This window comes from Denticeps clupeoides, chromosome 17, assembly GCF_900700375.1.
Source record: "Denticeps clupeoides chromosome 17, fDenClu1.1, whole genome shotgun sequence".
In the NCBI taxonomy this organism is placed as follows: domain Eukaryota; kingdom Metazoa; phylum Chordata; class Actinopteri; order Clupeiformes; family Denticipitidae; genus Denticeps; species Denticeps clupeoides.
The window spans coordinates 15481371-15494879 of NC_041723.1; the positions used below are offsets into that span (position 1 = coordinate 15481371).

Here is a 13509-nt window from a genome sequence, read left to right on the forward strand (position 1 = left end):
GGTTGAAAGTGTGCCGGCCCTGCGAGTTCCACGCAGCCTCCTGCGTGGGGAGGAGGAGGAGGTGGAACCCACATGGCCGACTCGCGTTCGGCGACTGGGCTCGCCACGTCGGGCGCAAAGCGGCTCTGAGGACGCCAGGCGACACTTCCCCGCTCGTTTCAGCTTGTGAGAATCGAGCGAGTGGAGCTGAAGGGTTTTTTTTTGTTGTTCTTGTTGGAACCTGGTGACTTGGTAACGCCTGTAGCGAAATATGGAGTCTTTCGTCAAGTTCACCAACCAGAGCCAGGGACGAGATCGGATTTTCAGGTGCGTTCGTCGTGTCAGAAACAAACTGTTCTCGACCACAGAGCCCATTTGTGCTTTTAAAATCATATAATCTCGTTCAAACACACATTCCTCCTGGTGCACCACGGGAGTAAAGCGAGGCTTTCAATCGGCGATTCCGTGAAAGTTGTATCGTTTGTAAAAGTAATTTAATGTTTGCCGACTCCAGACGGGAGGTCGTATAGTTTGCTTTTGTGTTGATCGTTTCAGGGCGACCCAGTACGCCTGCGCACTGGCTCGGTACCTGTTGAGGAACGAGTCCTCGCGGAAGGCGCTCCTGTCCAAGCTGCAACGCCTGGAGTCGAACATGAGCTCGGGGCGCAAATGTGAGTTCACCGGGCCGATATGCAGAATCTGGGTTCCCATTTCAACATTTCAGGCCGCGCCGCACAACACGCAGTCATGCGAGCTTCCATTTATAATAATGGGAACGCGATAATCCATGAACGGCTCACCCCTGAATCCCCGGGGTCCTAGAGTCCTACCCGCTCCAGTCCACAGGCTGTCATGTACACATATGGCCATTTGGGGGCGACATGCAAATCCACCATGTTGGTAGAGATGCAAATGAATAAAGGCGCAGATGTTATGAAGTTGATTTTTTTTACAATTCAAATCTTTGATCACTGTCTTTTACATAAGTACGGCGAAGTACTGCAAAACCCATAATATGCAAATGTTAAAAGTTTTATTAGAGCTGGAACACTACACATGTAAATAATATTGATGAATCAGTAAAATGTGACGGGGAACATTAATGGGTATGAATGGATTTTGTCCAGGGTAACAGTGGGCTGTGGGAAAACTAAATTTTGCTAGTCTCAATCCAGGGGATGACAGGTCTTTCCACAAAAACCTGAAACCTACAAGCTTTTATGCATTGTTAAATGGGACACTTTAGTAAAAGAGTCCAAGAACAGGATTGGGAACCCTTGGTTTAGTCTACAGATAATTACAGAATCTCCAGTCTTTTGCTGCACTTTTTTTAAGGTTTGGTATCGGATATTTGCAATCGGAACGCAAAATATGAAACATTTTTACTTTTATAATTGTTATCCTGCAGTTTTCCTGTTATTTCACTGGGCCTATATATTAATTTGCTGAGGCAGCTGTGTTCTGGAAACATATCATCCTTTGGATTAATCTTGGCTCATGAAAGGAGTAATGCGTTTTTTGAAGGACCAGACTTGGAACAGTTTGTCATGCAGGGCCTTAAGTGCAATTGATGGGGAAAGGAGTTCACTTTAGACAAAAACCCAGGACAGTTCATAACATGACCAGTGACATGGATTCCTTGGCGCATGCTGGAAAATGAAGTCCTGTTTGTTGTTTTACATTTACATTTACGGCATTTGGCAGACGCCCTTATCCAGAGCGACTTACAACGTGCTTTCAAGTTACCATCGATGAAGAGATAAATTCTGGTTCACTAGGACCCCCAACTATGAATACAATCTTTTTATTCACTCTGTTGTAGATTCTGTACACAAGTTCGACAATAAGAAAGTTACAAGTTAATCTAACTTGATGCTGCACTGATGCGATTTATGATTTTTTTTCTTTCAGTGTTCAGACTGGGCAACACCGTGAACTCCATTGATGCTGCAAAGCGGTCTATTCAGCTCTCGGAGCCTGCCTTGTGCCTTTGCCTTAGCGTAGCCCACGCCAGTCGTTCCCTCTACTTCATCTGTGACAACGTGCTGTGGGCCAAGAGTATAGGGCTCATCCGCAATATTGACAAGGAGTGGTGGAACCTGAATGCCACCCGCCTCTACTTCTTGTCCCTGGTTATGAATTTGATTAGAGATGTTTATAGCATCTCCCAGATTATGATGAAAATGTCCAGAGACAGGGGCTATCGGCAGAAGGCCATTCAGCACCTCAACGAGAGTCCAGACGTGGCATGTGCGGTCGTCCCCGAGCTTGATGCCTTTGTTTATCTTTTGTTGGAGAGCCTGAAAAGTGACCCATCTGTTGCCTTGGATACAGTCAAGAATCTTTGTGACCTCTTCATTCCTCTGGACAGGCTCGGAATATACCAGACGAATGCAGGAGTTACTGGCCTTTGTGGGCTCGTGTCGTCTCTTTTGGGGATCCTGTCAGTCATGAAACCCAGTTTGAAAATTAAACCGTAAGAAGATTGCAGCAATAATAATTCTTACTCTAGCTCTCTTTTTGTAGTGCACTTTTGTAGAGTCCACACACTTCCTGGCTCTATGGCTAACTTTTCAAATTTAATTCATCTTTAAGAACAAAGGGAACAAATTATGCGATGCATATATCCTTTCTATGGTGAAAAGTTGGACATGAAATATTTTTGGTCCAAAAAATTAAAAGCCCAAACCAAGACTTTGCCTTAATCATCCAATTCAGTACTGAGTTTACTGTCTGAACCTGGATTGTTCAACTTTGCTCTATTTACCTTTGTTTTCCCTTCGTGGTTCTTTACTATACTGTGTTTACAGAGATAAAAGCTCCATAAAACCGTGAGCAGGTTGCCTCACTTCCCCATACTGAATCGCAGCAGGTGATAACTGCAAATTCAGACTGGGCATTTGTTCCATGGGATTCTTAAATGTAGATTACTCGATTTTTCTCTCTACCTCATCCTGCTGTATTGTAGATAAAGAAAGATCTGATATGTGTTTATATTGCAGTGTGGGCACTGATACGTCTCCATTCATCTATGAGGGCCTCTGTTTGCCTCACTTCTCAATGTGAAGCAGGGAAGTTGTGTTTTTTTTTTTTTTTTTTTTTTGTTCATTCCTTTGCATAAATTATGAGGACAGTTGGGAGGTCTATGCACATTAACACAATGTATAAATAGGATTTAATAGTTCCCTACAGATTATGTAATATATATGTTCAAATAAAAGATGGTCTACTGTATAATGTTTCATTTTTCTTAATTGCATGGCATAATAATAATAATTTTTTTAAAAAGTGTCTATGGACACTGTGAAACTCATCATTTTATTAGGCCAGTTGCTTAATGTGCCTTTGACCCACAGCTCTGGCTTTACCCAATTCTTATGTAGAGGGAAAGTCCACTGGACCTAATAAACGAGTAAAACGTCTACGATGTAACTGTACCAATGTCACAAAGCACAACACTGCCACACAGAGGAATATTTTATCAGCACAACCATTTAAAGCCCTACGAAGCTTCATCACCCACACGCAGGCTTTTTGATTTTTATCACATTAGAGACAAATTTAAAATAAACATATCCCAAAAGAATGCAAATTTTGAGTTGAGTACTTGAGACTGTTTCAGTGGCAGACATTAAATAAAAAAAAATGAAGTGCTTAAGACAGTTTGAGTTTATTTGTATGATAGAGATCCTGACAAATGCCATAGTTCAGAGGTGAAAGGTAATGCAGTCCAGTTTATTTAAGGCATCTACACCAAAACATGAAGTACCCCCATGGAGGAATGAAACATCAAAAACAGTCACAATTAAAAAAAAAAAATTAAATGAGCTATCCTATTTTGGCAAATCTATCGTGTGTACGTTTGTGGGATTTTTTTTTCCTTGCTTGGAACCACATTATGACTTGAGGGTAAGTAACACTGAGAGAAATACTTATCAATTCAGTAAGTGTCCAAAGGAGCAATGTCAATGCGCAAGAATGACACAAAATACTTTTTTCTTTCTTTTTTTTTTTAAATGCACACACGGCTATGAGCATAGCTAGCTGATGCAATGTCAGGGCAGTGGAAACGATGCAGGGTGGGTCAGGCAGATAGTGAAAGGCCACCTGCCCTCTTGTGTGGGTTAACCACGGGGTCATGGCAAGTTAATTATCCCATCACCGTTCGTTATACAGCAGCGTCGGCGCGAGAGGCTGAGTAAATGTCATCCTTTGCTAAACCGCTTGATACATTGCTCCTCCTCAGTGCGAGGCATGTACATTCTCCAACGCATGAGACACTGGAAGGATCAAAGGCCTCGCATTTTTCACTGTTAGGTAGCCTCCCGAAGGTTCAGTGTGGAATAATAAAATAACACATTTGCTCTACAACCAAACGACAAGTTGGGAGGGAGGGGGGCAACAATGGCTCAACTAAACAGGTGGAGTAACATATCCAGAAAATATAGATAAGAAACATGAACATACAAATAAAATCTGCTTCCAGAACATGATTGTTTCTGCTGTTTAGTGTCCTATAATAATAAAACAACAATAATAATAATAATAATAATAATAATAATACAACTGCTATTATCAGAATTATTATCATAAGGACACCTTTGTGCAGTAGTGTTTGGAGAGATGGCCTCCGGACACAGTGGTGATGGTACGAGTACCGCTACTGTAACCACAAGTGTTATAGGTACAAGAGTCAGTAAAAACCATTGTCCTTTACACTTCTACAAACGTCCTTTAAATATGTGGAGGACAGGAACGGGCCCAGGTCCTCCCATCCACCTTCACTTCGATCTGATCAACGCAGGAAACGGTTCTCCGACCGTATACTATCCGGCTAGGGCGTGGACACATTGGAATCATTATCTATACGTTGTCTCTACATCCTGAACAGTTCTGTACCCAGAGTATAGAATATATTTCAGATTTTCCCTTATTTTATCCAGTGATTTAAACCCATCTTATATACGCTGTGATTTTACATTATGTAATTTTACAAATGTACATTCAGTTATATAGCAAAATAGACTGTGCTTATTATTAAAAAGCTGACAGCAGACTGGGTCTCGAAGATTCTTTGTTCGTTCCATTTACATGATTGTACCATCAAAAACAGTGATTCCTCTCTTTAGCCTTTGCCAAAAACGGGTGGCAGAGGTCAAATACGCATTTCATTCAGACAATTGGACTTGTGCCTCACAATGTATGCTACACCATAAAATCCCAGCCAATGCAACACTTTCTCTTACACAGCTAATGCTAAAAGGTCCTTAGCATGAGCTGGAGGCCTGGGTCAAACTTTCTCCACTTTCCTCTACACACAACAGTTTGCAATTGCAATTCGGTTTGCTTGATGCTCCACAATGCCTTGACTCGCGTTCTCTGGGCCTTGGCGTTTCCTTAAGGGTGTCCTTTTGGTCCATACCACCACACGTTGAGGGAGGGAGCCATTACTATGAGGGGGTCTGGGTTCGGTCATAGTCCAGGATGATGTTTTTGATGTGTGAAAGTTTCTGATGAAGATATTCACAGCGTTTCTTCTCTTCCCGATAGCCAGGGAACTTCTGCAGAGGAGGACAGACCAAACTTTGGCTCAGATTTGGTGCATTTGACATTCAACGGTGTACTCAGGCATGTGGGAAAGACACGACAAACAAAAGATTCCGTGTATACTATGAATTGTTGTATTTGTGATTGAATGGTTACTTTCTACTCATAATGGATTAAAATCTATTTTTCAATTGTTTGAAATTGTTCCTTTTACGATGACACTGCAGTTTAAAGAACGTAGATGTTTCAAAGCATTTGAAATAAAAAAAATGCTTACCTTCTTATACTTCCTATATTTCTCGAGTATTTGGTCTTCCATTACCTGAAATGATGAAAATATTTCATTATTGAATTAGGATCTCAGGGTGGTAGTAGCCTAGTGGGTAACACACTCGCCTATGAACCAGAAGACCCAGGTTCAAACCGCACTTACTACCATTGTGTCCCTGAGCAAGACACTTAACCCTGAGTGTCTCCAGGGGGACTGTCCCTGTAACTACTGATTGTAAGTCGCTCTGGATAAGGCCGTCTGATAAATGCTGTATATGTAAATGGATCAATTTTGCTGTGCTATGTTAAAACTACTCAGAAAACAAGATAACAATTAAAATAAAATAGAAAACATATTTGATTACAGGTTCCAGGTTCAGATGTCCCTGGAGCATGAACCCAGGGTAAAGTGTGTGTGGTTTCAAGAACACAGTGCTATCAGTGGAGAACTGTATTTCTGCATACCTTATACTCTTGCGTGCCTGGGGAGAGGGTCTTTATCTTGGAGCCCAGCTGGACGAACATCTGTGTGACTTTACCGATGCGGTCGTGCAGGTCCCTGTACTCATCGTACTCTGCACAGAAGTCCTCTTTATACTGCTGCCGCTGTTCCGAGCCTGTGATAGTGTTGTATTTTCTAAAGGAAGACACGCAGAGGTGGTTGAAAAATAGAAAAAGAACTGCTTTCTTCGCCCCACCCAACAGGTGGCACCGTTGACTTATTGATTTCTAACTCATTGTACTGCTTTAAAAAAAAAAAAACACTGTCGGTGACATTTTTTTCTTCTTCTGATGTGCCAACACTCTGACACAGAGGTTTAAAAATGCAAACACATTAAACTGTACGCTGGTCATCACTCAACAAATTCAGGTTACGTACAGGAGCAAAGGTAGTGAAAATGTGGGGAACAAAGGAAGGTGTGATTTGTTTGAACTCACAATAAATAGTCAGGCAGTTCCGCAGGAGAGGTGTGTGAGGCAGGTGTGCCGCCCCCCTCGTGGTCTACAGATCAACAAACACAGAAAAGAAGGAGGGGGTTAATGCGCCAATGCAAACGTGATAAAGCTCCCATCATACCCTGGCTGATGGAGCCATTTATCAGGGACACTGATAAGAGGCCTGGCCGGAGGAAGGCAGTGACGACAGAGGACGGCAGATTGGGAGGTGCAGGTGCGGGACCAGGGTTCACACAGCTGTTGCTCTGTCAATCATCTACCAAGCCGCCCAGGGACGGGCGAGTCAACCCGCAGGCTGGCACACTTACAAAGCTGTGCTCTTACGGCTGCGTTCAAATGGCCGACAGATTCCGGGAGCATAAAGCCCTGCAGACAGCCCCTCAAAACGTATAAAACCCATCAAGTACAGGTAGTCAATTATTCAACTGCACTTCACCTCATTATCAGCTAGAAGTAAATATATTAAGCTGTTTATCTGTTGACATCTGATATCCTTCCTGAAGCGACCCTCCCCAATTTACACGGGCTTGGGAAAAGCACTGAGAAACATCCCCAGTCATCAACTATAATATTGATCAATTCCAATGTGCATCTTTGTGGTTGTAACAATGGGTTCTTTAAAAAAAAAGAACTTTGTGGGAGATGTCACTGGACCAATTGCGCACGGACACGTTCCCACACAGAATAATCCACATAATTCTGTATGAACCTTTTTTATCATCATGGGCATCTTTTTGAGATCTTCAAATCACATGCCCAACTGTGAGCTGAAATTTTAAACAAAGATGGCAATAGTGGGCTATAGAAATAGAAACATTTTTGGCTGGTATGCAGCATAGTTATAAATATGCCATTGAGCCAAGAAGCATTTTAAAAGAAAGTTATTTCCAGGAGAATTTTGTTTTATGAATTATAACAAATGTCAATAAATGATGAAACCATGACAACACTGACAGCTGGAAATGATTCTATGCAGTGTCTGTCTCTCTCTCTCGGCAGATTTGTTCTTATCTGATTGGTTGTTGCCAACAGTTCAAATTTGGCAACAATTAACAAATTTGGAGCCCCAGGCAAGATTGTAGCTGGTGCCCCCTTGCCTCGCACTAAATTCCACTGCTAGTTAGTGTTACATCATGTAATATTTTTGACCAATAAAAACGATAGTATATTTTTTATTACAAAATAAATAAATACTAAAATGTCTCTTCATTTTCATTGACGAGACATTATTTTCTCGTCTCACCCCCGTGGCCCCATAGGAGTGTTACGTGTCATTATTATAATTACTACTATTTAATATGATTTACTAGGTGGGCTAGTTCTTTTAATATTAAGACACATAAATAGTTTTAAGAATAGTGGCGTTTCTTGGCGCCCCCTGGATGGATGCCTATCTTGCCTATGCCACAGGCCGACCCTGCATTGCCCTGATGGGCTTGTCTGTTGGCACAGAGCCTGGCACCTAAAAATTTGCTCCAGTATCATCACCTTGAAGGACGTGTGTGAATTAAGTTGTTATTTCTTCATCGGGAATTGGCACTGATAAGATACCCACCATTCAGATTCTCTTGGTTATGCTTGAGGTCAGGACTGGTCTCGACCCACTCCGGTTTTAAACGTTCCCGCTCCTTGTCTTTGTGCTTCTTGGACTTCTTTTTTTTGTGCTGCCCGTTTGCCAGCACCCGGTCAGCGTCTACAGGGGGCTCAGTTCGTGGGGGTTTGGGGCTTGGCGCTGGCAGTCGCTCCGACTCCGCCTGCACTGACTTCGGCACGCAGCCAGAGTCGCTGAGTTTGTGCGTTGGGTAGAGGCTATTTTGGCTGTCCTGAATGCTATTGTTGGTCCTTTCAAACTCCGTTTTGGTCCGTAAACTGCCACTTCCTGGGACTGTGGCGCCACGGCCAGTGGAGGAGCCCAGATGACCGTTGGAGGGCGACTGTAATGGCAGACTCTGGTCTAATAACTTTTGCTTCTTGGGAGTCTGACTTTCCGAATGGTCGGTAGGCACAGGGCGTTTCTGGGATGTGGGTAAAAGAAAGCAGGAAGAAAAAAAAAATAAAATCAGAAACAACATGGCTGACAGGGGATTCGCAGTGGCCTAATTGGCTCCTGCATAAAGCAGCGACTGAACTAAGTCCAGCTAGTCCATAAATTATAAACATCCGGTGCTGCGCCAAGCCATCTCGCCACATCAGCCTCACATCCCAACACACTTAATCAATAAGATTCGTTCGTTACGGTGCAAACGCACTAAATGTCACCATGCCTGGTAAAGCAGCCGATCGTTTTGGACAAGTGTGCATTTACCACAGAGGCATTCTTGACAGGGCTGAGCTGCGACGGAGAGTCCCCGGTGGTTTTGTGGAATGAATGGTTCGGCTTCAACTGGCTCGGCCCGAGCGGCTGGAGTTTTCTGCAACATCAGAAGGTAAGGTTTAAAATTCCGACTCTTTATACACTTGCCAAGTGGCTTCTCAAGTGTAAAACCCTGCGGATAGCCAATAAGGCGCGAGAGGGGTGGAGTAAATGTTTACAGGAAACAGAGAAATTAAACAGGAAGAAACATTTGGGTCCTGCCAACATTGGGATCAAGGTCCACGATTCGGCAAGGAATGCGCAACGTGATAACCGGCTCCCGGACTCAGCTGTTTCACCGGCTCAGAAGGGAACCAAAATAAATACAGGCTCTCCACACAGTCACAGCCTGTGCGCCTGTGCACAGAAACCGGGTGGAAAAAAAGGTGGGGGGTGGGTGTTATGCTTGCTACTCTGCGCCCCGGTCGGTTCCTCGTGTGTTTCCGGGTAAGGATAACATCTGCGGGAGCAGACACTGGCCTGAGCGGCGTCCAGCGCCGAAAACAATGGTGCCAGATGCATTCCTTCTCTCTGGCAATCTGCTTCCTACAGCTCCTTCCTTACATCCACCTCTCTTTTCTCTGAGCTAGAACCCCCACCCCCCAATCTACATTTCTTTTTTTTTTTTTTTTGTTTTATACACTACTGCAAAGGGTCATTTGCAAGGGCCACAAGTAGAACACAAACGCCACTGTACGACTGAACCGAAATTCAACAGACAAAAGTGAAGAAGATTAATAAGCCGGGTTGGGGGCCATCTACGAGGATGTGGCAGGCTTCCCAAAATACATTGGTTCTTGCTGCCAAAGGCTCCCGTTTGCAAAAATTTGCATTGGCCACATCCTGCGCGCCCATTGTTGAGAGCTGCCGGTAATTGTAGTTGTAGCCAGTGGCCCTTTGAATTATTCCATTAGGCACCACCCAGCAACACAGTGCCCTCCGCTTTGATGTGCCAATTAACAAATTCCAGCTCTGAAATTTTTTTTTTTTGGTGCCATTCTTTGAGACATCATGACTATTAGGGACACGTCCCGCTGTGTGAATGGCAGCTTCTTATCAGGGGAAATGATCAGCCCTCGTTCTACCAGGACCTAATAACTGAACCCTAAAAACTGAGAGCAGCTACATGCATCTACAGAGGCTGTAGTGTGTGAAACGGGACTGTTTTACCAACCTTGCCAGTTGCCTGCTGATGAGCTGCTTCTCCTCCTCCATGTAGCCTGGCCAGTCTCTCTGGACGTGCCGGTAGAATTCATCCTTCAGGGTGTAACTGTGATCTTTGGGGTTCAATTTAGCCACCTGGGGTCAAATAAACGACGGGAGGATTTTTGTAAAAAGCTTCACTTTGCTGCTGGTGCAACTTATTGCCTGGTACCAGAATATTAAATAAATATTTAAAAAAGTGCTTAGAGAAGTAAATTGCTGCAACAAGCGCCAACTACAATAAAAACAAGATCTTATCATTTTGCATAGATTACAGTCCACTATATGCACATGTTCCCCACCTCTATGAAAACAGATATTCAGCTTATATGACAATTAAAAACCAGCCATAATTACAGCTGGCAGTTCCACCACATCTCCCCCAAATACACGTGAAACGGGAAACAGCCAACAGAGGGTCCTTTTAGCAGCGCAGCGTAGGGCTTTTAAGAAGCACATTAGTTCTGAACTCATAGCAGACAAACATGTCGAATATTTTACTGTTGTGCTGCCTGCAGCTATTCCAGGGCTTGGGAGGTGTGTGTGTCAGTGGGGGGGGTTCTCTCTCCAAAACAGTTGTGGCTCTGTGTGCGTGTGTGTGTGTTTTCTTGAGTGCAGCTGCAGTGTAGTCGGGTCCAGTGATCTGAGCTGGTGATGGTTTGTGTATGGTGCTGTTCAGCACCAGCTTCTGTGACATTGCCCTCTTTGTGTGGACCTCGCTGGGGTAATCTGTGTAATCGGTCTTACATGTGTCTGTGTGGATGTTTGGATGTGTGAGAATGATATGGTGAATGAAAGGAGCACTCCTTCCTCAAGGTTAAAAACTTAGTATGGGAATCAGTAGCTAGATTACTTGTTTTAAATAATAAATGCATTGCTTACTGTAGATTGAAAGGGGTTTGTACTGATAATCTACTGTCAAGGAAGGAACATATAATAATATTCCAAAATATCTTGCTATAAATGAATTTCAATTGAAAATGTTTGCAAGGAGTCATCTATCTTGCACCATACATAATACATGTCAGCATACAGGAAATGTACACAAAAGCATACATACTATGCATTACAGTGCATGTAGGAGCAACACAAAGCATTTGTGAGTGTGTGTGTGTGTGTATATACCTCCTCCAGCACTGTGCTCAGATCAGTCTTGTCTTTGGGACTGGCTCGATCCCGTTCTAGCCAAAGCAGAAGTTCGGGTCTGCGGTATGGCTTGAGGGCCAGCAAGTGTATGAGCCGGTCCCTCAGGGGCCGGTGGGCTACGGGGCTGGGCACACTGCTCCTCTTGTTGCTGGGGGAATGCTTGTTAGAGGCATCCGTGGCTGAGGGCAACACTGGTTTCCTCTTGATCTTCACACATTTGCCTAAGCGACATAAAAAAAAAATATATATGTAAGTGTGTGTGTGTGTGTATATATATATAAACACATTTTACACACATACTACACACAGTCACACATACACACACCACTCATTTGTTGATATAACCAGATGCAGCATGTTTAAATGAAGGTTAGGGTTCGCTGAGGCAAAGACCACAGCAGTTAGTATGAATTTTGTGGCATAGACGGACAAAAGGGACGTCAGGGATTATGTCCATCCTACCTACTGGACCTCCTCTGGACTCAAAATAAATGGACGCTTCTTCAAATAACATGGCGCCTCGCTGCTGCGCAAATCCCTGATCTGTCATTATGCAAAACAAAAGGCCTGAGGGGGGGGCAGTGTTTAAACCAGACGCGCAGGACGTGACGGATGTTGCACCTTTGCCTTGACGGACGAAGTCTGGCACGTGTTCAGCATCTGCAAACTCTGCTCACCGGTACGGCACCTCGCGCGGCCCCAGGAAATCTCCTCTAAAACAAACACGCTGGCCCGGGACTCTGATGACCTCCCACACCGACGCACACGCCCCAGGGCAGGCGTGCGGGGCCAAGACCCGGGCCCTTCTCTCGGGCAAACCAAGCCGGCTCAAACACGGGCTCCTGTCCACCGGCCGGTTGGCTAATATACCTGGAGCCAGGCCAGCGGGACACACAAGCACAGCTAATGGATATCGCCCGGCCCGGCCGTAATCGCATTAGACGTTTAAGCTCGGCTCTGAAGGTTGCCACAGGACGAAGCAACGCGAGCATCCCCTGCCCCATTTAACCGCGGATTTACATAAGGTGGGCATTTTTAGCTCCCTGTACTATTTTCACTCCGCACGTACAGGATATGAGGTGCGGTTATTTTTTAAGCTGTAAATAAATAAAGACTAAACAATATAAAGACTAAACACAAAACCACCACACTGTTAAAAATGCTGCAAACATGTTTTTTTCCCCTTAAAATATATATATATATATTTGCTTGGAGGGTTATAATTTGGCTAGTTTGTTCAAGTTTGTGGCATTACATCAATAAAGTTAGATGGGCAACCAGGCCATATCTACAGAAATGTTTAACTTTGGTTCACGCTTTAGATTTTATACAGCTCTGAATATATGAAACTGACCTGACAGCTTTGCAAGTTGACTATAATCAGGGCTCTTTGGAGGCCTTGTGTAAAAAGAAGGTTTGGTCCCAACCTTGCCAGTTTGTTTGTTTTTTTTGACACCACCAAGTGTCACTGTTGAAGAAATGAATGGATCAGTATGTATTTATGCCTTTTTTGCAATAATTTATACATTAAAGTACCTCAAGAAGATAACTGGATAAGTTCCCTTCTCCATTTCTCTGTGTAGATGGTTCCTTATTCAGTAGACGAATTCTCCAGTGGCTGCTGCGCTCGCTGCCTTAATCTTTTTCCAATTAAAATATATAATGTGTGCCTTACTGCAGAATAATGGCTAGTGTAAGTACATAATCAACTGTTCACGGGGGGGCCTTTCAGCCTGGGGTCCTGTGAAATTGCCTGCTTTGCCTACCTGGTTACCGCAACCCTGACTATAATATTGAAGCTATTATTATACATTGCAGGTCACAAGCTGGAGGTGGAAATATGTGCGGTCTGGTATTAAAAAAAGACGTATCAAATATAGTTCAATCAAACATCCTTACTGTTTTTCATGCTATAAATGATGCTGAGGAATGTCAAGAATCTGGCAGGAAGGAGTGTGTCACACACACACACATCCTGTGCACAACGTGTGCTTAGGTGCGTCTGCCCATGTTGACAGCTCCTTTCATTTTTACGGGCCGCCCTACAACTAGAC

General features: G+C 43.8%; 2 protein-coding genes across 2 annotated transcripts in view; one reads left to right on the forward strand and one right to left on the reverse strand.

The window, feature by feature from the left end:
• Positions 1 to 3805, forward strand: pex11a (peroxisomal biogenesis factor 11 alpha). The gene is made up of 3 exons (XM_028958557.1): positions 1 to 306; positions 535 to 650; positions 1891 to 3805. Exons 1-3 carry the CDS (start codon positions 251 to 253, stop codon positions 2457 to 2459), a joined length of 741 nt encoding a protein of 246 aa, XP_028814390.1. The 5' UTR covers positions 1 to 250; the 3' UTR covers positions 2460 to 3805.
• The window catches only part of LOC114767055 (RNA polymerase II elongation factor ELL), a 27624-nt gene continuing 17808 nt past the window's right edge, over positions 3694 to 13509 (reverse strand). Inside the window, exons 5-12 of the mRNA XM_028958555.1 lie at positions 11435 to 11676; positions 10281 to 10405; positions 9059 to 9164; positions 8309 to 8768; positions 6736 to 6799; positions 6262 to 6433; positions 5804 to 5848; positions 3694 to 5540 (exon numbers count right to left, since the gene is read on the reverse strand). Coding sequence (XP_028814388.1) covers positions 5430 to 5540; positions 5804 to 5848; positions 6262 to 6433; positions 6736 to 6799; positions 8309 to 8768; positions 9059 to 9164; positions 10281 to 10405; positions 11435 to 11676 — 1325 coding nt within the window. The 3' untranslated portion in view covers positions 3694 to 5429. The remainder of the gene's footprint in view (positions 5541 to 5803; positions 5849 to 6261; positions 6434 to 6735; positions 6800 to 8308; positions 8769 to 9058; positions 9165 to 10280; positions 10406 to 11434; positions 11677 to 13509) is intronic.

Bases quoted from the DNA above. Each gene is read 5' to 3' on its own strand.
- pex11a (XM_028958557.1), top strand. From the start codon at position 251: ATGGAGTCTTTCGTCAAGTTCACCAACCAGAGCCAGGGACGAGATCGG. The intron at 307-534 runs GTGCGTTCGTCG...TGATCGTTTCAG, and splicing joins GGACGAGATCGGATTTTCAG to GGCGACCCAGTACGCCTGCG. The intron at 651-1,890 runs GTGAGTTCACCG...TTTTTCTTTCAG, and splicing joins CATGAGCTCGGGGCGCAAAT to TGTTCAGACTGGGCAACACC.